The 22,394-nt window shown below is 60.2% G+C and overlaps 1 protein-coding gene across 10 annotated transcripts in view; it reads right to left on the bottom strand.

Moving 5' to 3' along the window:
* CAMK2B (calcium/calmodulin dependent protein kinase II beta) overlaps nt 1–22,394 on the bottom strand; it is a 61,450-nt gene that overhangs the window by 18,292 nt on the left and 20,764 nt on the right. For 6 of the 10 annotated variants that reach the window (XM_059730495.1, XM_059730487.1, XM_059730486.1 and 3 more), the window contains exons 3-13: nt 21,684–21,743; nt 20,339–20,393; nt 17,359–17,424; nt 9,632–9,704; nt 7,140–7,242; nt 6,974–7,057; nt 6,364–6,458; nt 4,469–4,591; nt 4,046–4,129; nt 3,500–3,542; nt 2,491–2,565 (exon numbers count right to left, since the gene is read on the bottom strand). In XM_059730495.1, coding sequence (XP_059586478.1) covers nt 2,491–2,565; nt 3,500–3,542; nt 4,046–4,129; nt 4,469–4,591; nt 6,364–6,458; nt 6,974–7,057; nt 7,140–7,242; nt 9,632–9,704; nt 17,359–17,424; nt 20,339–20,393; nt 21,684–21,743 — 861 coding nt within the window. The remainder of the gene's footprint in view (nt 1–2,490; nt 2,566–3,499; nt 3,543–4,045; nt 4,130–4,468; nt 4,592–6,363; nt 6,459–6,973; nt 7,058–7,139; nt 7,243–9,631; nt 9,705–17,358; nt 17,425–20,338; nt 20,394–21,683; nt 21,744–22,394) is intronic. The other 4 variants (XM_059730491.1, XM_059730492.1, XM_059730493.1 and 1 more) reach the window with 1 other exon arrangement.

Genomic DNA, 22,394 nt, shown 5'->3' with positions numbered 1-22,394 from the left:
AGGTTGTGTCCCCGCTACAGAGGAAGGAAAACCTCCCCAGTCTGTAACCATCTGAGCAGGGTGGAAAATTCCTTCCAGACACACTGGCTATGCAAATGCTGGCTCTTTGCAAGCCCTCTTGTAGCCTCAGAGGCAGGGTGCTGCTGCTCATGATGGTTTGTGTATGTCTGCTAGAGTTGGCCTGTAAGGTGCACCGCTGCCCTGCTTTCCACCGCTCTGTCTGCATCCACCACTACTGCTCCCTTGCTGTTTAGGGACCACAGTAGCAGCAGCGGGGACTGAGCCTGACTGATGTACACATGCATCCTCAACACATGCAGCCTCAAGGAACGTGGCCGCCTGTGTGTAGTCTGGGCTTCGTCCAGCAAGCATCTGTATTGCCTCCCCTGGTGCCTCAGGTACCCTGTCCCTCCTCTCAGCCACGCCACACACAGTCCCTGCCTCCTCACAGGTGTGTCCTCACCCAGCTCCATAGGGAATCCAGTGGGCTGGGGCCGCCAAGGGATTCAACCTCTCCTCTGAAAGCGAGGCCGGGAAGCTGGCAGGGCAGGCACTGCCACGCCTGGGGTGGGAAGCCAGTCGCTCACCAGTTGCTGCTCTGGCGGCAGGGAGGTTCCAACCATGCCGCGCATCCCGGGCTGCTGCCGCCGGGCCCAGCCTCAGCCACCGCGGCCATGCACTTCTTACTGTGCCCCCATGCAGCACCAGAGCACGCAAAGCAGCAAGCGGCCCCTGCCTCCAGCCTGCGTCTTGGAGGATGGTTGCACCAGCATGCAAGGGGGCCTCTGACACCTCATGCACTGGTCACCACAGTCACCTGGCAGGCAAGGAGGAAGGAACAGACAGGCCGTGGCAAGCAAACAGACAGCATTCATGGGGACCCCGGGCAGGACAAGGGCACAGGGGGCGGCTGCTTGTCACCCCACGGTGACTCCTGCCCCCATGACCGGGCATGGCCAGCTCTGGAGACTGCTGAGCCCTTGGGGAGCAGGCACGGGCTGAGGGGTGAGGCCGGGAAAGGGCTCCAAGGGGGAACAAACCCTTGTGTGTGACCTTGGAGATGGGCTGAAAGGAAACCCCCCCAGTAAAACGAGGATGAGTGGAGAACAAGAGCCCCCTCCCTGCCAGCTCGCCTGACCCAGCAGGGAGAGGGACAGATGGACAATTCACTATTGGGTAAAAGAAGTGGGGCTTTACCACCTCAAAGGACCTGCCCAGGTATCTGCTCTGACTGGGGGAACCATGGGCACTAGACTCCACTTCCTCATTGCCTGGTGTGCCCTGAGGGCTATGGGCAGCACACAGGCATGTACCCACAGGAAATTATCCCTGTGTTTTCCATGGTCTCCCTCAGCTCCATCCTCCAAACTTGAACCAAATTCAGCTTTAGGATCGACTTGACCCTGCCACAGAGAGAGGCAGCTCTTCAGTCAGAGAGGTGCCCAGGCAAGGCTGCTTTACAGTGGGGAAGCCTGGCAGTGGGAGGGGAGCTAGGCAGCATCCCTTGCCTGGCATGGTCAGAGCTGATCTCCTGATGTGTGTGCAGGCATGGCCCGGCTCCTTGGCACCAAGGTAGCAAAGAGGCAGAGGATTTAGGCTCCACAAGTGACTTGGGCACCTTTGGAAATGGGCTCTGTCCAGATATGCTGGTCCCAAGGATGCTGGTGGCCTGGCCAGGACCCATGTAGCTTGAGTGGGATCCGCTAGCTCTGAGATCTGGGGTATGTGCCCTTCTTGGGGGATGCCCCGGCTGGATGGCAGGGGCACAAGCAGAGGGACCATTTCCAAATGTGCCCGAGGCTGGGTTTTTAAAGGCTGGCAGGTGCCCTGCCAGTTGCAACCTCCTGCCAGGCACTGCCTGACCACCTTTAGAAACCAGGTGCCTAAACTCAGTTCCAGAAAGAGCTTTGGAAAATTGGATGCCAGCTCCTCAATCACAAAGGGCCCCTGGGGGGCTTTGCTTCCCAGTGATTCAGGTGCTTGCCAACATTTTCCTTTGGCCTTGCAGTACCTAGATCTGACCATGGGAGAGCCTCTGCTGTGCTTCCCAAGGGGGCCACTGGCATGTAGCTCTCACCCGTGGGCACAGCAAAGGCTTGCCATGCCAGGGGGAGGGGCATTGGCAGAGCTCAGTCCCCGCAGCGCAGCCCCACCCCTCTGTGTCCGGGGATCCAGCTGCCCTGGATCCAGCACCGAGACCCCTTGCAGGGTGGTCCTCATAGACATGATGCTCTGCTGCAGTGGCTCTGGGCATCTCCCCTGCCTTCTTCTCTCCCAGCCTCTGCTGCCAATATGCCCTGCTAGCAGGCCCCTGACTGGCCTCCCACCTGTGCCCTGGCTCGGCAGCTGTGTTGGGTCATGAACAGCCTCATCCCACTGATGGGGTGGGGGGTCCTTGGATGGGGCATGTGCGACATGCACTGGGACGGCTGAGGAGGGTGAGGCGGGGTGGGGGGAACACAGGCCAGGCCCCTCTCAAGACACGTCTACCTTGTTCCACCAACCCCATGGTGGCACCGGAAGCTGCTGCCGACATGGTGGCGGGCGCGGTGGTCTGTCTGCCCACTGTGAGCACCGGGGGGTGGAGGGAAGCCAACAGAGCGGGACAGCAGACGGGAAGGGGTGGGGTGGGGGCAGGAGACAGTGAAAGACAGAGAGAGGGAGCCAGACGGACAGACAGAGGGGGAGAGAGGAGACAAGGGAAGCAGAAACCAGATTAGCGTTCCAGTCTAGATGCTGGAGATGGGGCCCAGAGGCATGAGGATGTCTACATCATCCTCCTGCCCTCCTGCCTAGCCCCAGTGGCCTGAAGGGGAGCTGGGGGCCCTTCTGACACCAGGCAAGCCCCACAGTGCCCTGGCACCAAACGGGAATGGCCCCATTGTGCTCCTCTTTGGCAGGCCTCAGCCCCTTGGTGCCTGGAAAGCCCGTGCTCCACAGCTCAGGGCTACCTGCACCCAGCCTTGCTCTCTGATGCCTCCCCTCCTGACTGCTGCTCCCGCCCCCCAATAGGCAGAGGGGTGGGGGCAGGGAGGAGGAAGCCTTAGGCTGCATGGGGCTGGAGGATCCAGCTCCCAGGAGAGAAGGGGACATAGATCAGGGGTGCCAGGGGCTGGGAAATGAGCTTTCCCAGCCCTCAGCCTGGTGCTCTCCTGGGGGCAACACGCTGCTGACCCCCAAACTCAGTTGGAGAATGGCAGCTCAGAGAGAAAGACAGAGGGAAGAAAACCTTCAGCAGTAACTCCCCTGCAACACAAACTCCCCCAGAACCCCCAGGCAGAGCCCCGACACGGCCTCATCTCCAGAGCAGACATCTGGGGCAGCTGCCTAGAGGAGAGATGAGCTTGCATGTTCTCAGTTCTGGGCCCTGCTGGTGCCCACGTCTCCACCGCCCGTGGGGCTAGGGTCACGGCTGCCGCCTACTCCTTGCTCCCGCGGCCGCACCCACCTCAGAGGGGCCCCGTCTCTGGGCTAGGGTCAGCCATGGTGAGACGCTCACCTGAGAAGTTGCGTGTGGCCAGCATGGTGGTGAGGATGGCGCCCTGGAAGAGAACATGGTGGTGGTGGGTAAGGGCAGGCAGCCACCTACCCCCGCCAGATCCCATCACCTTCTTCCCCAACTCCATTTTCTCCTGCCAGGGAGGTCACCAACATGCACACCACACCCAGGCCCCATCACCTTGGGGCTGGCAAACCATGCAGAGCCTCTCTCCCTTCCCAGCTCTTATCTTCCCCCTGGCTCTTAGGCTTTCCCCAGGCTCTATCGGTTCCCAGCTGGGAGTTCACCAGGGCTGAAGACATCAGCACGGTGGGCCTGAGAGCCCAGTGAGGCTGGCAGCTGTGGCACAGACATGGACCCTCACACCAGCCTGGGATGATGTGGGCTCCTCTGGTTTAGCTGGAAGTCCCTGGGAGTTTACCCAGAGCCTCTGATGGGGTGAGATCTCTGCCCTGGATCACCATGAGGGTACAGGGCATGGTGTGGGGAGGAGGGGGGCACTGCCACAAATCTGGCTGAGATTCCCACCCTGGCACCAGGACCCACCTTGAGCTTCCTCCGGGCATTGAACTTCTTCAGACACTCTACGGTCTCCTGCCTGTGCATCATGGAGGCCACGGTCGAGCGTTGCTGGAAAAAGGAAGGACAGGAAGCAAAGTGAGGGGCTGGCTGGCAGGAGGGGGCACAAAGAGCCCCGCTGGGGAGGGAACAGTGTGGAGACCATCCACCTGGCCCCCTTATCCCTGCAGGGCAGCAGGGGGCACAGCCACCTGGGGACAGTGCCAGTCACTGCCAGGTGAGACCCCCTGCATTATGCCAGGCAGTTCTCCAAAGACTGTACATGGCCTGGCCCCATTGGTGTGGCCTGGGACAGGGCTGGGGGCTGTGGGGAATGCCCAGTCAGCCCCAACTCAGACTGAGGGGAACAGCGAGTGAGCAGGGGGAGAAAGGGGTGGCAGCAATACTCACGCAGACCCATGGGTGCTTCAGAGCTTCATGGGCTGTGATGCGTTTGGCCGGGTTGATGGTGAGCATCTGGTTGATGAGGTTCTTGGCTTCTGGGGTGACCGTGTCCCACTCGGGGGATGGGAACTATGGGAGAGAAATGTGGCGGTGGGGCAGGTGTCGCTGTCCAGGGGCAGCAGGAGAGGGGCTGGCTATGTCCAGCAGCCCCCTTAGACCCAGGTGCCCCCCTACCTTTTTTCATGCCAAGGCCCAGCCTGCTGTGCTGTTTGGGCACAGCAGTGGGCTGTTATTTTGGTGGTGGATTCAGGGAGCAGAGAGGGAGATGAAAAGGATACTTCTGGCTCCCCCCTGAAAAGCAACCCTCAGCATTGTTGCCTGCCCTCCTTGGCCCCTGCATCACTGTGGCACCCCATGCTGGACAGGCTGGATGTGCTGAGAGCTGGCGACAAAGTTGCAGGGGCAGCCAAGGGCTTGGGCCAACTGGGGGCAGTGGAGTGGGGAGCCTCTGTGCTGGATGCTGCTAGCTGGGGATGACTGCATGGCATGGGGGTCCCCTTCCAGAAGCTGCTCTCCACCTCACAGCCAGCTGTGGAGACCGCGGACCCAGGGTCTGCAATAGGATACCCCTAGGAAGCAGCCGGAAAGGAACTGGGCAGTGGAACCAGGGAAGACCCCGTGACCCAGCCAGCAGAACCCGGGGGAGAGGCGCCGTGGCAGCACAGGTGAGCAAGAGGGGAAGAAAGCGCCAGCAGGAGAGGGGGAGAGAGGCAGGAGAGAGGGGGCTGATTTCCCCAAGCGGCTGGGAGCGGAGAGATACCCACTGGCTCCTGAGGGACTCCCATATGCTCCCTCCACGCCGTCGGGGGGTCTTGGCTGTGTCCCCTGAGCCGCTGCCCTGCCTGGGGTCTGCAAGGGAGCCAGGATGCCATGTTACCACCCTTGCCGGCTCCCTGGGCCATGGTGGGACCTGGCACAGCCCCCGCCCTGCTCTGGCTTTCTCTAGGGACCTGGCATCACTTCACACCCGGCTTCCAGTTCCACAGGTACCTGTGCCTTGCCTCCCACCTGCCTCCAAGCACCAGAGTCCTGGGTGCCAGGCATGGCACTGGCAGGCACCATGGAGGCACCGGGTGGGGGAGTTGCTGTGTGCTGGGGTGGTGCGGGGGGGAGTGTCTGTGCAGCAGTCTTCCAGGCTGCCTATGCCAGGGATACTTGGCATCAACCCCGCTCCCCGAGGGCCCCAGGACAACTTGCCAGCTCTGGACGGAGCAGGAGGAGGCTTCAGGGTGGGAGGAGGCTGAATCACACAGGCTCCTTCAGGAAGCCCAGGCTGGATCGCTAGACACAGAGCCGCCAAACCCCTGAATCCTGTGGGACACTCTGAAGTGGCTCTGTCTGAGCAGGCCAGGGAGGCAGCTTTCCCCACTGGCACAGCAGTGAAGGATGCAATGCAGATTGTGCTCCATCATGTGCCAAGCAACAGAATCACGCCTGGGCACCAGAGGAGCTTTGATGGGACAGACTTGCCATGGGCCCACCCCAACTCTCAAGCTGCAAGCCCTGGCACAGTTCACTCTGTGTGACCTAGTCATGCCCCACCTCCCCTCAGGGGGTCTCAAGGTGGGTTCCTAACTGCCACCAGGCCCAACCCACATGGGCACCGAGATCACATTGAGCCGCCAAAGGCTCTAGGTGGGCCTGTGTGCGCTCAGGGGCCTCCCCTTCCACAGGGCAGCTCCCAGGACAGGTGGCTGTGAAATGGGGCGTGAGGCTGGGGCTGGACAGCAGCCACCCCTGGAGATCAGGGTGGGCCCGTGGCCCATCACCGCAGCCACCAAAGATTTGGGAGGGACTTCCATGTGGAGGGCAGCTGCGGAGAGCATCCACTAGGGACTCACATCGTAGGCGCCGGCTTTGATCTGCTGGTACAGCTTGTGCTGGTCTTCATCCCAGAAGGGTGGGTAGCCCACCAGCAGAATATACAGGATCACGCCTGGGGAGAGAGCAAGGCACCAGCATCAGGACAGGGCCGTCCAGACTGTGTTCTCCCTTCAGCAGGGCTGCCAAAGGCCCCCCTCCCCAAAGCAGCGACCTCCCTCCACCAAAGGCCAGGCCCTGGCTTCAGCCCTGCCCCAAGCAGGCTCCCATCATGGGAAAACCCCAGCTGCAGTGCTGGTGCTCTGTTGCTGGCACTGCCCTGGGAAGCCTTTGTGTACCAGAGCCAGATCCATGTAGTGACCTTCAAGGTACCAAAGGAGAATAGAGGAGTTTGTTCAGCACTGAGGGGATCAAGGTGCCCAGCTCCTGTGGAAAGCCCAGGACAGGCTCCTCAACCTTACTCAGCCCCTGGCATATTGAGGGAGGGTGCCTAAACCCCTTAGCACACCTGTTCCTGGGAACCTGGGACTAAATCCCTGGCTTCCCACACCCAGGCCAGGCCCTGACCAGCAGATGAGCTAGCCCCACATTCACAGCACCCAAACAACCAGGGTCCAGGTTGGTACTTACCACATGCCCAGATGTCCACGGGTTTTCCGTAGGCTTCTTTACGCAGCACTTCAGGGGAGAGGTAGCCAGGGGTGCCTGCAAACCCTGGGGAAAGAGCACAAAGTGTGTTGGCACTGCCAGTCTGGGCACCTGAAGACGGGGGGAGATGAGGGTGTCCATCACTCACCGAACCAGGCCTGCTGATCCCCCTGCACCTCGATGGCCAACCCAAAGTCTGCCAGCTTCACTGCCGCCCCCTTGCACTTGCTGGCCAGAAGCAGGTTCTCCGGCTGCGGGGTGCACCCAGGTGCCAACATCAGGAGGAGAGGGAAGGTGGGGGAGGAGCGGGGGAGAGAAAAGGAAAGGAAGGGACAGAGAGAGACAAGGACATCTGGTTTGCAGCTGAGGGTCAGAGACTGGTGGTCTGCCCGAGCAGGTAGAACAAGGATTTTGGAGCAGGGTGGTAGAGATGTGCGTGTGTGTGGGGGGGGAAGGGGGAGGAGTCACCAGCTCCTACCAGCCCTGCAGCTTTGTACCAGCAGCCTGGGCTATACAGATCTCTCCAGGCTGGCCTGGCCCAGCCTCTACCCACTGCCGCCTCTGGGCACATCCCTGCTCTAGCACAGGGTTGGGGCACTGACCATCATTACGCTGCGCTTGGGGCCTGCAGCTGGGAGGAGCTAATGCCATGTACGCCTTCCCGAGGTGACCCATACCATGAACCATGTGAGCTAGGAACCGATAGTGCCCTTTGGCCATAGGCTGCACCAGCCCCATGGCCTCACCACACAGCCACAACACTGCTCTACCCCCATGGGGCTGCTTGGAGCCCAGTACTCAAAGCTACCCAGTCACCAAGCTCTTCTGGGGACCCCTGGAAACATTTCCCAAAAGGGCCAGTGCCAGCCCAGGCTGCAGGGAACTTGGGCACCAGCCCTCTTGGCTTGGCCGTGGTCCTGGCAAAGGGAGCCAGGATCACTGCCTCTCTGCCAGGGCAGCCACCTCCCTCCAGGTCCACGCTGTCAGGACATGGTGCGCAAAGGCAGGAAGGTCTCTGAACTTTTCCCTGCCCTTGCCCAGCCAGCCACACAGCCGGCCTGGGCCCAGACTTGCACCAGTGCCTCCCACGAGGCTGTGGCTCTGCTAATCCACTCCTCTTGAGATGCTGCCAGAGGCACAGACCCTTGCTGCCTTGACCCGGCTCCTGCCTGCTCTGGGAAGGCTCTTCCAGTTGCTCTGTGGCCTCTGTCTCCCCTGCCCAACACCACAGTGCCCCTGGAGCTGTGTGGGATAGATACAAGCCGCATTGGAGCTGCCCCAGGCAAGGCTGCGGCTCCTGCAGAATACCCCCAGGCCTCCCCCACGGTGCCAAGCTGCTCAGCCTGGCCCCTTCCAGCATGGCCCAACTCCCATGGTTCTGTCCTACACCCAGCCTCACCCACCAAGAAGTGTGGGAGCCCAGCTTGGCCACCACCCCCCAGCATTGGGAACAAAAGGCCCAGTCCTTTGATGCTCTGCCGGTCCCAGCATGGCCATGGGCTCTGTGGCCTGGTGACAGCATGCCTTCCCAGGCTGCTAGCTCCCCTGACAGTCTAGCTCTCTGCATGGCAGCACTAGGTCCAAGGACAACGTGGCCCTGACAAGACAACCACAGGACACTTCCCGGCCAATACACGCACCACACACAGACACACATGGAGACTGGGACACTCCCCTGGGCTTACAGCCACAGAGGATGAGCCATCCTACCCCCTCTCAGGCTCATGGAGAGGAGGAAACCAGGACCAGAGAGCCTTGCCGTGCACCACGGAGCACGGAAAACTGGCACAAGGGGCCACCAGACATGAGACATGCACACATGTGGAGACAGACCCTCGATAAGTAGAGCTACCCCCTGCCGCGGCATGGGAAGAGAAGCGATGGTGGGGATGGTTTGGGAGGGTGAGTGGCTCAGGGAAGGGGTGGGAGGAAGCCAGCAGAATGCGTTGGGGGTCTCCTTGTGCCTCAGGTCCTGGCTCAGCTCAGCCCTCATGTCCCTCCAGCCACACTGTGAAACCCCTTCCCAATCCCATGAGTCCTGGGATGCTCCAGGGTGGCCCCAAGCCTCAGGAGAGCCAGACAGCAATCCCAGGCAGCGACACAAGATCTGGATCTCAGGGGATGCGGGCTTGGGCAGTGAGTCCAGAATGGACTCTGGTTAATGGGCAGCTTCCCTCTCCCTGTTGCACCCTCAGCTCACCCCTGAGGCCATGGGAACACCGTGGGCTGCCAACCACCCACCAATGTCCCCTGCCAAGCTAGTGTGGGGGCCTGGCTCTTGCAAGCTGTGCCAGGAACAGCACCCACGTTGGCGGTGGCACAGCCCCCTCTATGAACGTGTGGGCATGGCTACGAGGCTCTCTGCCCCTTGTTGGCAGAGAAGGGTTCACCCAGCCACCTCAGATCCCAGCCCAGCTGTGCACAGTGGCCACCTGGCCGGCGTGGTGAGAGTAGCGTCCCCCGTTGCTGTCCGCTCTCTTGGGCCAAACCCAAATGGGTGCCTGGCCTCGCGCCTCTTTCCCGTGAGCCCTTGCAACGGCGGGATGGGCAGCTCCACACCCCGGCGCCAGCACCCCCATGCACAGGGAATGCAGACGGACGGACGGACAGACGGACAGAGCAGTGGGACAGGCAACTCACCTTGAGGTCCCTGTGGACGACCCCCATTTGGTGGCAATGGAGAACAGCCTCCAGGATCTGCTGGATGCAATGACTGCATGCAAACACCACGGGGCGTGTTAGTTCACGGGGACTGGCACCGACCACGCGGGGGGGTGGGAGCGGGGGCAGGAAGGGGGCGATGGGGGGAATGGGGCCAGGAGGAAGAGGAGAGGAGGATGGAGAGGACAGGAGTCACGCTCCCTCTCAACTTGGCCTAGCTGCCCAGGAGCTGGCCCGAGCTACAGCTGGGGGCAGCGAGTGGGGTCACCAATGGGCACTGACCCCATCCAACAGGTCTCCCCAGGCAGCCCTTTGCTGGATGCAGTGTCAGGGTCACACCCTGTTAATCCCAACAGCTTTGGCAAGGTGGGGGCTGAGACTTGGCCCTTGAATCCAGCTGTGCCCGTGCTGGGAGGGGCCCAGGCAGCTTGTGGTTCCAGCCTCCCCCTTCTGCCTGGGCCTGCAACCCCTGCACAGATCTCCTTCCCTCCTGCTTGCCCTGAGCCAGCCCCAGCCCCAGCCCCAGAGCTTGTTCCATAGCACAGTTCCCAGGTAGGGAAGTGGCCACCGCTCACCCCCATGTCCATACAGCCCCTGGTGTGACAGCTCCTGGGAGCTGCCACACTCTGCGTGGCAGCTCTCTTCCCCCCCAGTGAAGCCTCCCCAACTTCATGGGAAAGATCACAGGCACTGGCTGGCTCTGCTAGGCATGCCCTAGTGGCAGGGGAGCATGGGCTCCCTCCTCGGCAGGGCTAGCATGGCTAACCTCCTCGCAGGGAGAGAATGGGGGCAGTCTGGAGCAGTCACCTCCAGAGTAGCTGGCCTCCTGCTCCACCTCCCTTCAGCTAAAGCCAGAGAAAGATGCCTCTTCAGCTTTGCCAGAATCCTTTACGTCCAGTCCTACCTCAGCAACGCATGCAAAGCCCTGAGCTCCCCCGGCCTGGTCTTCTCATCCTTCGCCATCTGCACCTACTGGGTAGGGGAAACCCAGACCCCAGACCCTTTCTGCACAGCAAGGCCAAGCCTCCTGCTCTGGGCTCTGCTCCACATTGCCCTCCCCATGGACTCCAGCTGGGATGGGGAGCATGGAGGGAGGAAGAACTATGGAGGAACCCTGCATTACTTGCAAGCTAGGCTCCTGTGAAGCAGAAAGTATTCGATTTGGTTTTGGATTCGGCTGATTTGGAGGGACAGTGATTCGATTCAGTAATTCGAATCGCTGTCCTGATTTAATTCAGCTGATTCGGCCGCCAAATTGAGATGAATCTCCTCTGAATTGAAAAGGCAGCGGCAGCAGTGTCAGCAGTAGGGGTGTGGTGGTGGTCAGTGGGGCCCCACACCCAGGCCACTCCCCCAGCCCCTGTCATGGCTGCCCCGCTTGGCCCTGGCACTTTAAAAAAAAAAGCAAAAAAAAAAAAAAAAAAGCCCCGCACTCACTGGCTGCAGCAGTGGCAATCAGGGCCTCTGGGGGCTCATGGCAGAGCCTCCCTGCACAGTGCGGGGAAGTGGGGATCAGCCCCCCCCACCTGGCACCCATGTGGCAGCTGTTGCATCGCGTGGGTGCAGCGCAGCTCAGCAGGGTGCTGTGGGGCTCCGCATGCTGTCCATGAACTGGGGCTACTGGGGCTGAGCGGTGCTGGGCTCTGGCTGATACATGGAGCCAAACCAGCTCTGGGACAGCACGTGATGACCTGCTGAGCTGCACTGTACCTGTATGATGTGACAGCTGCTGCATAGGTGCCAGGCTGCGGGGGGCACGATCCCTGCTGCCCCACACTGCACAGGGGGGCTCTGCCACGAGCGCCCAGAGTACCCGATTGCCACTGCTGCAGCCAGTGATCGCAAGGGTTTTTTTTTTAAGTGCCAGGATGCTGGGTCCAGGTGGGGCAGCCATGGGAGGGAAGGCTCGGGGGGGGCGGAGGGGGGGGCTGGGGGAGCCAGTGAGGGAGGGGGCCAGGTGGGGGTCCCCCCATGGTCCCCTCCCCCCTCCTCCAGCCCCTGAGCCCCCTACTTACCGGTATGGAGCACAGGTCTAGCTGCCTGTGGTGGTGAGCGGGGACCACCTGAATCTCCGAATCAATTCAGAGGCTTCTGATTCGATTTGGAGGCTTCCAGTTCAATATGGACCTTTTAATGGGTCTTCTGATTTGATTTGGATTTGGAGATTCAGCCCTCAAATTGGGCCACATCTCCTCCAAATCGAATCGGCTACAGAAACTTTGCACAGCCCTAACGCCAGCACCTTGTTTCTCGCCGACTGCGGGACACTGGGATACCTCTCTCCATGAAGAGATGCCTGGCTGAGCTTCACGCGTGCACACAGGGCCTCAGCTGGTGTCGCCATTCCAGAAACAAGGCTCAGCAAATGCATGGAGCAGGGGGCCTGGGACTCTGGCTGAGCTCCCTTGCCTGGCTTCAAGGGGGCTGAAGGGGAGTCCAGAGTCATGGTAAGACTGCAAGGATTGGGAAGAACCTGCTAAGGAGACCAGAAGACTTGAGCGTTGTGCCCAGGGCGGCATGTTTCAGCTGAAAGCCCGGCAGCTCTTCCTGGCATGTGGAGCCTGGAAGGACTCCAAGACTGGTCCTACAAGTTGTCTTGCTGGGAGACGAGGAGGCTGAAGCACTTCATGGATGGGGGAACTCTGACCAGTGAGCCATGGGTCACTTCTCGCTAGCCAACGTTATGCAGAGGGTGGCCACCCCTGGCACCAACTTGAGGCCCAGATTGAAGAGGAGGCTGAGGTGGCTGGCATCAACTGCGTTCTTTGAGCTGGGGGGAATAGGGACCTTGAGAAGACATGCCCCAAAAGATCCTCCAGCTGGGCCTAGCCAGCCAAGGGCCACCGCAGGCATCACCGGCCACTGTGCAAATGGAAAGGACCCAGAGGCGAGAGATGGGGATGATCAAGCAGTCCCAATACAGTTAGGAATGGTTGAAGGAACCAGGTCCCTTGAGCCTGGAGGAAAGGAGACTGAGGGAAGACAGGGGAGGAGAGGTCAGGTATTAGAAAGGCCACCATAAAGAGCAAGGAGAATGGGGGTTCTCCCTTGCTCCGGAGCTGAGATGGCAGTAAGGTGGCCTGAGGTTGGAGCCTCTGGTGACACTTCTGAAGGGTCAGTGCAGGAGAGCAGTGAACAAGCCACCCAGGGAGGCAGGGGAAGCTCTTTCCTTTGAAGCTCAAGGGGTATCCATCTGGGAGCACTGTGTTCCACCTTTGTGCCAGGGGCTGGCCTGGCTGACCTGTGAGGGGCCTGGGTGTTGATGACAGAGCCCTTGGGCCCGCATGAAATGCTGGTGTTCAAGGTGTGGAGGAGGGAGGTGACTTCTCACTCCTAGAAGCCAGGGTGCTGCAGCCAGACATTTCATGACTTGGGGCTCTATCCTGGCCATAAGACTGACCCTGCCACCTTTTGCAGGGGTCTGGGCAGGCTGCTTTGCCTTCCCAGAGGCAGGGAGGGGGTGCTGGCTCCACCTTGCCTACTTGCTCTCTCTGGGGGTGAATGGCGCACCCCCAACACTGCCCTGTGCCCTTCCAGGGGCCGTGGTCTGTCCCCTGTCCTCATCATGCTGGTGGCAGGTCTGCTCCCTCTGCAGCCTGACATTCGTGCTCAGTCTTCCTAATTAGTATATCTTAGGTTTCCTGGTGCAGCAGTTCCCATTGCCAGGCTCTGGCCTCGATTGCTATGCTGATGGGTGCACCACGCGACAACGGGCTCCAGCAATTGGGCCTGCCTGACACGGTCCATTAGGAGCCAGGCCATGACAGGCTGGGGAGTTCAGGCCACGTCCCAGCCTGCACAGCCCCGGATCCTCTCTCTGCTCCGGTCCAGGCCATTGTGCTGGTGACTGCATTCCTTCCCCTTGTGTGCAAGGAGTGGAGACCATGGGGAGGCAGGACAGCTCTTGGTCCCAAGAACAGGGCCTGGCTGCATCTGCTCTGCTCACCTGCACTGCACCTGCCTGGGCTGGGGGCAGGGATTCCTCCACCTGCTAATGCCCCTTCACTTTACTCCCAGGGGCTGTTTTCTGCCCCCAGTCTCAAGCTGCCTCTGCTGGGGCCTCTGAAAAAGGCAGCCCAGTGGCAGGCTGGGCTTTCTGTTCCTCTGTCCCTGGCTACAGCCCTGGGCCATCACACACCCAGCGGCACTTCTAGCTCCATGAGGGCACAGACAACCACTCTCACGGGCAGTGTCTGTGCAACCCCCAGGGACCCCATATCTGGCCTAGAGAGGTAGCCAGTCAACCCCCAGGGGCTCCATGTCTGACCCACAGATGCAGCCAGTCGGTCGCAGACCTGGCCCGGAGCTGGATCCCCTGGCGCCACCTGACTCACGCTGTGAGAGGGCACCTGGAGGGACAGCTGTGAGGCACTGGAGGCCCCAGGCCATAATATCATAGAAAATGAGGGTTGGAAGGAACCTCAGGAGATCATCTAGTCCAACCCCCTGCTCAAAGCAGGGCCAGCCCCAACTAGATCATCTCAGCCAGGGCTTTGTCTAGCTAGGTCTTGAATAACCTCCATGGTGCAACAGGGCCCCTCCATCATGAGCGGGGAGAGGGGGCATCTCGTGAGTCCTCCTGCACCCTGTGCTCAGACACAGCCCCATGCAGAAGGCTGGGTGGGCTGGGAACAGCCTCACAGTGCTCCATAAGAAGACTGAACCCCCAGCCCTTCAGTGTCCAAGAGGATCCCTCTGCCTCAGATCCAGCCAGGGATGCTCCTCACTGGGGCCTTGGCATCCCCTTCCCAGGCCGGTGCCAGAGTGTGCCTGGGGTGGGGAGTGCTGCCTCTGGCCTTGGAGCCAGTGGTCCATCCTCGGTCTGGGAGACAGGACTTGTAGCCATGCAGGGCTTGGGGTAGGGGAGGAGAGCGAGGGTGGCTAACGAGACAAGAGACGCCAAAACAGCAGAGGACAGAGAGTGAGAGAGAGAGAAAGGAGGGGGTGAGGGGAGGGAGGAGAGGGGTGATGGGGGGGATGAGACAGTGAAATGCACCTCGACTCCAGCCGCCCCAGTACCGTTCTGTGTCTGAAGGAGGGGAGATGAACCCGAGCAGGTCAGGTCCCAGGTGGCGGGGCAGGGCGGGGTGGGGAGGGGAGGTATCTGCATCCTGGCACTACCACGGCTCTCAGCCCTGCCTGCCCTGCCTTGCCCCAGGGGTGCTAGGCAGACCTGCATGCAAGCTCAGCCTGGCATTTCAGAGAAAAATCCCCCCGCACCAGATCCCTGGATGTTGCCTCTGCCCCACCCCCCACCACCACCGAGAAGTCGCGGGGGGAAGGGACCTGGGCACTGGCTGGGGGGGCACTCCCAGGGGGCCCCAGCCGGGGCAGCACCGGCACCCCCAAGCCCGGCGCTGGGAGAGGAATGGGGATAGGTGTATACTGACCTTCAGGTCCCTGTGCACAATGGCATAGTGGTGAATGTAAGTAACGCTTTCTAATATCTGATGGATACAGTGACTGCAAAACAAAACGGGGAGGAAGGGAGAGAGAGAGCGGGTCAGGGAGGGGGGGTTGGGGAGAGGCAGAGAAGTCAGACATGGTGGTGGGGGGGACACAGGTGGGCACGGAGGCCGGGACAGTCGGATGCAGGGACACAGGCAGGTGCCGAGGCCCCAGACCAGGGTGGACGGTGCAGGGGGCGGCAGAGAAAGGCACCACAATGCACAGAGAGAAACCAGGCACGGTGGGACATGAGGCAGGGCGCAGAGGGGAAGGGCATTGGGGTGGAGGAAGGGCAGGAATAGACAGATGGACAGAGGGGCATGGGGGACAGGGCGGAGATGGGGGGGGACAAGAGAAGGAGAGAAACAAAATGTCGTGAAAGCGCCGACAGGTTGCCCTAATGGGCGGCTGTTGATGGCACTGGGAGCTGCGGGTGGCTGGGGGGGATGCACGGGCAAGGTAGCATGCCCCTGAGACCAAGTGGCCGGAGACACCTGGACCATAAGGACAGAGCTGAGGGTACGCTGGGGGGCCTGTGACAGCAGGCACAAAGGGGGCATGTGCCAGGGAGGGAGGGCTCTGTGGGCTGGCAACAGCACAGGGACTAACGTGGCCTGGCTGACTGGGCAGGAGGACCACGGGCTGCGGCTGGATCAACCCCCAGCCACCAGCAGATGTCTGACAGCAGCCTCCACAGGCCCCTAGTGTGCCATGGCCCTGCCGTGCCCTACTCCACTACATGGCCTGGAACGGCCATGGACAATGCCACACCGGACTCACCCGCCCCCGGGTGTTACATGGTGGCCTGGCCTCTCTCCAGCCAGCTGGGACCAAGGCAGAGCCGACATCAGCCTCCCTCAGACTCTCTCCCTGGCTTGGCCTCTGTGTCTCAGCTGCCCAGGTGACTGAGACCCACCTGGCACTGGCTGTCACCATGGCAGGGACACTTGCCTTGCACACCTGAGCCAGGATAACAGGCAGGGGGCCTTAGCTCCACAGGCACTGGGGACCGGGATGTGTATGGAAGTGAGGGACACAGCTAAATCCCTTCCCTGCCCTGCCAGGTCTGGGCTCCCCACAAGTCCAGTTCTGCTTGGTGCCCTCCAAATTAGCCCCCAGCCCCAGCTCAGATCCCTGCCCCCCCTACTCCCCCAGTCCTCTGCCAGCCCAGCCCCCTCATCTGGGACCCCACCTCCCCCTCAGCCTTTCAGGCCAGGCTGGGTCATCCCCAGCTCAGGGCGTGACAGGCCCCGAGGGGATGTCAGAGGGGTCCCAGAGAGGGGTGACACTGGGGCACAACAACCTGACCCCTTCAAGAAGAAGCCAGGCAGAGCCTGGTCACACCAGTGGCTAAAGACCAGATCCCCTGCCCATGTGAAGTGGGGCTGGGAGACGGAAAAAGAGAGAAAAAGAGACCAAGAGAGGTGAGACACGACAGGCAGCGGGAAGCGAGGAGGGCAGAAACTGCATGCAGGGAGCCCTGGGGGCACAGCAGGACAGAGACGCTGTCTGAGGAGCAGCTACTGGGCTGGGACACCTTGTCCCCCACTGCCCTGCCTTTGCTCCCAGCTTGCAGAGTTCCTGTGCAGCTGGAAGGAGGCATGCTAGCGCCCCACAACAAGGTCCTAGCCACATCCATCCAAGTCCTCTTGCTTGGGCCAGAGGCCAGGCAACCCCTGGTACAGCCCTGTCAGTGCTTGCACCCCACCTGCATCAGTGCAGCTTGCCCTGTCATCCCCATGTCCCGACCCGCTACCCCTCTGTGCCTGTCTGGCCCTGTTGCCTGGTTCTTGCCCAGGCCCCTGCTCTTCCTTCTGCCAGGCCCAGCTGAGATCCCTCTAACCCAGCCTGCCCTGCTGCCTTTTGTGAGCACTGGGTTGTGACCCAGTTCAATCCCCCAGTGAGCTGCATTTGGCATTGCCCCCACTCTGAGCTGGCAAGAGGCAGCAGGGACCCCCCAGATCCCACACAGACCCTCCTCCAAGCCCCAGGGCTAGGCCTGAGAAACTCTGACCCCACTTTGCCACCTGCCCACACACCTGGAGCCCCTTCCCCAGGATGGGGCTGTGTGCAGAGGTGGGACTCTGGGCCCAGGGGCGCTGGAAGGGATGAGGACTCAGATGCTTTGAGAGACCTCTGCCTGGTTTATGAATGGGTTAATGGTGCAGGATTTGGGGTGGACAGAGATAAGCAGGGGTGGGGGTGAGGAGGTGAGAGGGGCAAGGGAAGGAGTGGGGGGCTGGGAGGGTGGCGCTCACCTGGCATCAGCTTCACTGTAGTATTCCCGGGCAACGATGTCCTCAAAGAGCTCCCCACCGGTGACCCTGCAACCAGAGCAGGCAGGGGTTAGCACCCCACAGCACCCACCCCGACACACTGCTGTCAGGTTAGGTAAGGGGTGGAGTGAGGATGCCAGGCCCCGGAGGTGCCCTGCCCACTCCCTTCAGCTCCAGCAAGTGGATGCCGTTCCCATGGGAGAAGCCTCTGTGGGCAGCCAGACACCTGGGTCCCAGCCCCTGCTGTCTCCAGTCCCGTTGCTTTGGGTCTTGGTGCCTGGCTGGAGGAGTGGGGCTCACCCTCCCCCACTCAGACCTGTGGTCAGGGACTGAGGTGCCCAGACACTGTGACTAGGACATGTCCAGCAAAGACAGATTTTGGAGGCCCGGATGCCCAGGGAATGTTAACTTGAAGGGCACCAGCTGCCAAGCTTAGTTTCATAGTTTCTAGCATCAAAAGGGACCCAAACAGATCATCAAGTCCAACCCCCTGCCCTGGGCAGGAATGAGTGCTGGGGTCATAACACCACAGCCAGATATCTATCCAGCTTCCTCTTGAAGACTCCCAAGGTAGGGGAGAGCACCACCTCCCTTGGGAACCTATTCCAGAGCCTGGCAGCCCTAACCATAAAGTAATGCCTCCTGATATCTAGACCGAATCTGTTCTCAATCAATTTGTGGGTTGTAGGTTCTAGCCACAAAGCTTGTAGGTTTTAGCCACATCCTAGTCACATCCACGCTACAGTCATTCTGCTTCTCAACTACTGAGATATGGGGCAGCTAGCACAGACTGAATTTCTGTGGGGCAGGAACAGGCTGCTCCTGGATCCCCCAGTGGGTGCTCCAGGGGCTGGTAGCTGGGGGGAATCCTAGCCTGGCCTGAGACCCAGGGTGGAAACAGCAACGAAGCAGTGGGGTGCCCCCTAGCCCTCTGGATCCAGTAGCCCCCACTGTCTGGGCCCAGCCCCCCAGTGCAACGGGAGCAGGCGACACTAGGGCACCGATGTCTCTCAGGCCAGGGACGTGCCAAGGTTTGTGTGGCTCAGGAGGCTTGCAGGGGAGGGGGATCTGGAACTGCACTGACTCAGAGGAGAGCTAAATATAGCCCAGTGCTTCTCCAGAGCTGTCAGAGAGCAGGAGGGATGAGATCACTCGCTGCTATATCGGGAAAAAGGCGCGAGGCAGCTGAGCCCAGCATGCTGCATCTCCCCATGCCTGGGGAGAGCACGGCTCTTCCGCCTGCCCAGCCTGGACCCTCTGAGCTAATTCAGGGAGGATACCCTGGAGCTGGGTTCAGAGGTTCAGTATTTCTGTTCTGGGGATGAGCATGGTTCAAGACCATTGCAAATAGGCAGTTTTGGAGGGCGATGGTGGTGTTTCTTTGGGAAAAAAGGAAATATTTCCCTCTGGGTTGATCCATACCTTCTTGCTCACCCCAGAGCAGTGTGCTTGGCTGCTTTGTGGGTTCCAAACAAAAGCCAACCAAACCCCACTTTCTCCCTTGATCTCAGGCAGGTTTCCCATGGACAGTCTAACAGTTTCCTTTAAAAAGACAACCCACCAAACCAGCCTCCAAAGGAAATATTTCTCCCTGTGCCAACTTCCCTCCTCCGGACCAGCCAACAGCTTCATACTTCCCAGCACCTGCCTTGGAAAATGGATGATACACCACAACTACTGCACCCAGCTCTGAGTCAGGCACCAGATGCCCAGCTGGGTACATGCCAATGGTGCCCAGGAGCTGAGGACCTAAAGGCCTGGCACTAACCTCCTGCCTTGGCACTGTCACTGGATGAGTTCACCCCACATTGGACCTCAGCCCCTGCCTCTTGGAGGCACAAGCAGCTGGGCAGGTAAGGCTGCACTGGAGAGGACAGAGAAGGTCCTAGGACAGCTGCTGTCCTGAATAGAAAAATCTTTTCCCCAGCGAATACCACAGACAGCTGTCTGCCACCCCAGTTTCAACATGTGGTCCATTTGGGGGAAGCCACAGATCCTTAGCACCTACACACACGGGAGCATGCCCTGATTCCCAACCAGGCCACTGTGGCACTCCTGGATGCCTCCAGCACCTTACAAGGGTATTGTATGATGCTAGCCCTGACTCATGAGACAAGCCCAGAGATCTCAGATCCCCACAGTGTTAAAAACATCCTGTCCTGCTGGGGGTTTCCTGAGCTCTTGACAAGAGAAAAAAACCGCTGTTCCTTTTCCAGAGTCAAACTGAGGAAAAACCAAGAGCTGAAGGGTACCTCGAGTCCGCAGAGGCTGGGGCGTGCTGGATCTGACACCTATGAGCCCTGGAGACCTTTGGGATGCAGCACTGCAATTTTTCATTTGGGAATTCGGCAATTCCCATTCATTTTGGCAAACCGGAATTGGAACAGGCCATGTCTCTCATGAGGCACAGGGCAGCTCAGAGCAGCAGCTCCCCATCTACTGCCCCTCTCCCGGTTTTCACATCTGTTCACTAAGGAAAGAGCCTCCAGCTGCAGTATCTCAGGATCTGTTGTGGAAAGTCCAGCTCCCCCATGCACAATTGTCCAGGAACACAGACCTCCATACTACAGTCAATGCATGCTAAGACACAGTGCCCATCAGAAGACACGAGGTATGGCATATTCCCAAACTGCAGGACTCTTGCTGGCCTAGTAACAGGCAGTGTGGGAGCACACCACAGTTTCTGAGTCCCCCATGAGCATGGACGGTTCTTGCTGCTTGCCAGAGAGAAAGCCAAGGTGGGGCCCATACCTACTGCTGCCATACAAAGAACCACCTCCCCAGCGAGTCCTGGAGGAAAAGCAACGCCCCACGATGGAGGAAGGGATTCTGTGCTCCCTGCCTCTCGCAGCTTGCTGCCCCGCTGCAAGCCACCCTCACTCTGACTAATGCTGCTTGGCAGCCAGGAGTGACCCAGAGACATGAAGGTCGTGTGCAGAGGGCTGGCATGTGCTGTACTCACAGGTCGAAGACGAGGTAGTGGAAGCCCTCCTCGGATATGCTGTCGTGGAGACGCACTGGAAAGGAACAGACGGAACAAGTCAGTACTGCCTCCGGGAGCCTCTGGCTCGTCTCCTGGAGGGATGCTGCTGAGCCGCAGGCACCTTGGGGGGCTTCCTGAGCCTGTGCCAGATGCCAGATCAGAAGGCAGAGAAAAGGCTGTGGCCAGGTCTTGGGGGAGCTCCAAGCCAGACACGTGTGGCCTGTGGCAGCCACTCCATTTCCTGCTGGTGGGGCCTGCCAATACAGACCAGCTTCCACGCCTGTCTGTCTGATATCAGGACCAGCTTCGGTGGTGGTGGCACCAAGCTATGAGCACTAGGCCACTAACACCACTACGGGCTTCTCACAAGCTGAGGTAGCCTGGGCAGTGCATGGGGGCCACACCAGCCAGTGCAGGAGCTCCCTGGCACTGTCCAAGGAGGAGTGTGGTTCCCCTGGCCACACCAGAAGCACCTCTGATCTGTGGGACACACATGGGGCTTTCTGGAGCAATGTCCGCCACGTGGCCTCTGCATTCAGTGCTGCTAAGTCATGGGGGCATCTGTGCCGTCCTGACAGGGGCTCCCGAGCTATGAGGACTTGAGATCCAGTGTTCACCGACAGGACATGCCTACTGCCAACTTCTGGGGATTCGCATGGAGCCAGCTGGCAGCACCCCATAGTCTAGGTGTGCCGTGGCCCCCCACCCCTTCACACTGCTGCTGGATGTCCCCACCAGGGCTTGGGAGGAGCTCAAGGGAGCTTGCCTGCTCTGTCTGCCTGTCCCACGCCCATCCATCAGGGCAGGGCCCTGCCTGCCTTTCTGCCTCCATCGTGGCCCTTTACATAAACCGACTGCAGCCCACACTCCTGGCTGTATTCAAACACCACCTTGGAGGGAGTCCTGACGACACTGTTTCTATAGTAACTAATGGGGGGGAAGGGGGTAGGGTACAGAGAGGGGCTAAAAAAAGGACAAAACCCAAGGAAAAATAAGTAGTATCAACAGCCTGGGAGCTGCCACCGGGGAGGGTGTGACAGCTCCTTGGCCAACCGATGGATGTGCTGATGCCATGGGCCATGCCATGCCCGGCTGCACGCAGGTCCTTTGTGGTCTCTATGCCCCAGCCACGTGGGTGCCATGTCCTGCAAGCTGGGGTTGGACTCAGCGAGGACTGTGGCAGGCAGCATCCTCCTCCACAGAGCCACAGGCTGCATCCTCCTCCACCAGACCCCCTGTAGCTCCCCTACCTCCTTTCTTCCCAACCCCCAAGTCTCCTCTCCAACCAGCACAGCCCCTCTCCATGCCGGCAGGAGCCCCTCACCGATGTTGGAATGCTTCAGGAGACGGCAAATCCGGGCCTCACGCTCCAGCTTCTGATGATCTGGGGAGAGAAGGAGCAAGCCCAGTTAGTTAGGTCACCTTGATTGCCTTGGCCATGGATCCAGCCCAGTGACTGAAGGGGTGAGAAGGCAGCAGGATGCCTGGACTTGAGCCCCATGGTCCAGTCCAGCCACAGAGTGTCAGGCAAGGAGGAGAGGCCTTAGCCCATGGAGATATTTCCTCTTGTGCCCTCACATGGCTTGGACGGGACCCTGAGAGGTCACTGCATCCAACCCCTGGCCCCAGGCAGCACAGGCTGCAGCCACACTTGCCACCAGAGATCCCCCAGCCCCATGAGGAGCTGTTGTCAGGGCTGAGCTCTCCTCGCAGGGGGCAAGTTTCCTTAAGGTCTGCTCTGATTTGCCCTGGCTCCAATTGGAAGCCACCACCCACCCTCCCTCCCTGCCATCTCCAGGCTAAATCCACCCAGCTCTTTCAGTCTCACCTCATGGGCCGAGTTTCTATCTGTTGCTCCCCCATTTGCCTTCATCCTCGATATAGGGCTTCTCCTCCATTGATTTTGGGCCAAGTCTTCCACTGGTGGGAGAGCTGTGCATTCTCACTCCAGCAACCTCCACCATACCAGGGACCCCCTCCCCCCGATCTAGTATGATGAACCCATGTCCCCTTTAACAACAAGACCGGGACCTGA

Source organism: Alligator mississippiensis, chromosome 7, assembly GCF_030867095.1.
Source record: "Alligator mississippiensis isolate rAllMis1 chromosome 7, rAllMis1, whole genome shotgun sequence".
In the NCBI taxonomy this organism is placed as follows: domain Eukaryota; kingdom Metazoa; phylum Chordata; order Crocodylia; family Alligatoridae; genus Alligator; species Alligator mississippiensis.
The sequence above is the reverse complement of the archived record's forward strand: the minus strand, read 5'-3'. Positions and strand labels throughout refer to the sequence as shown.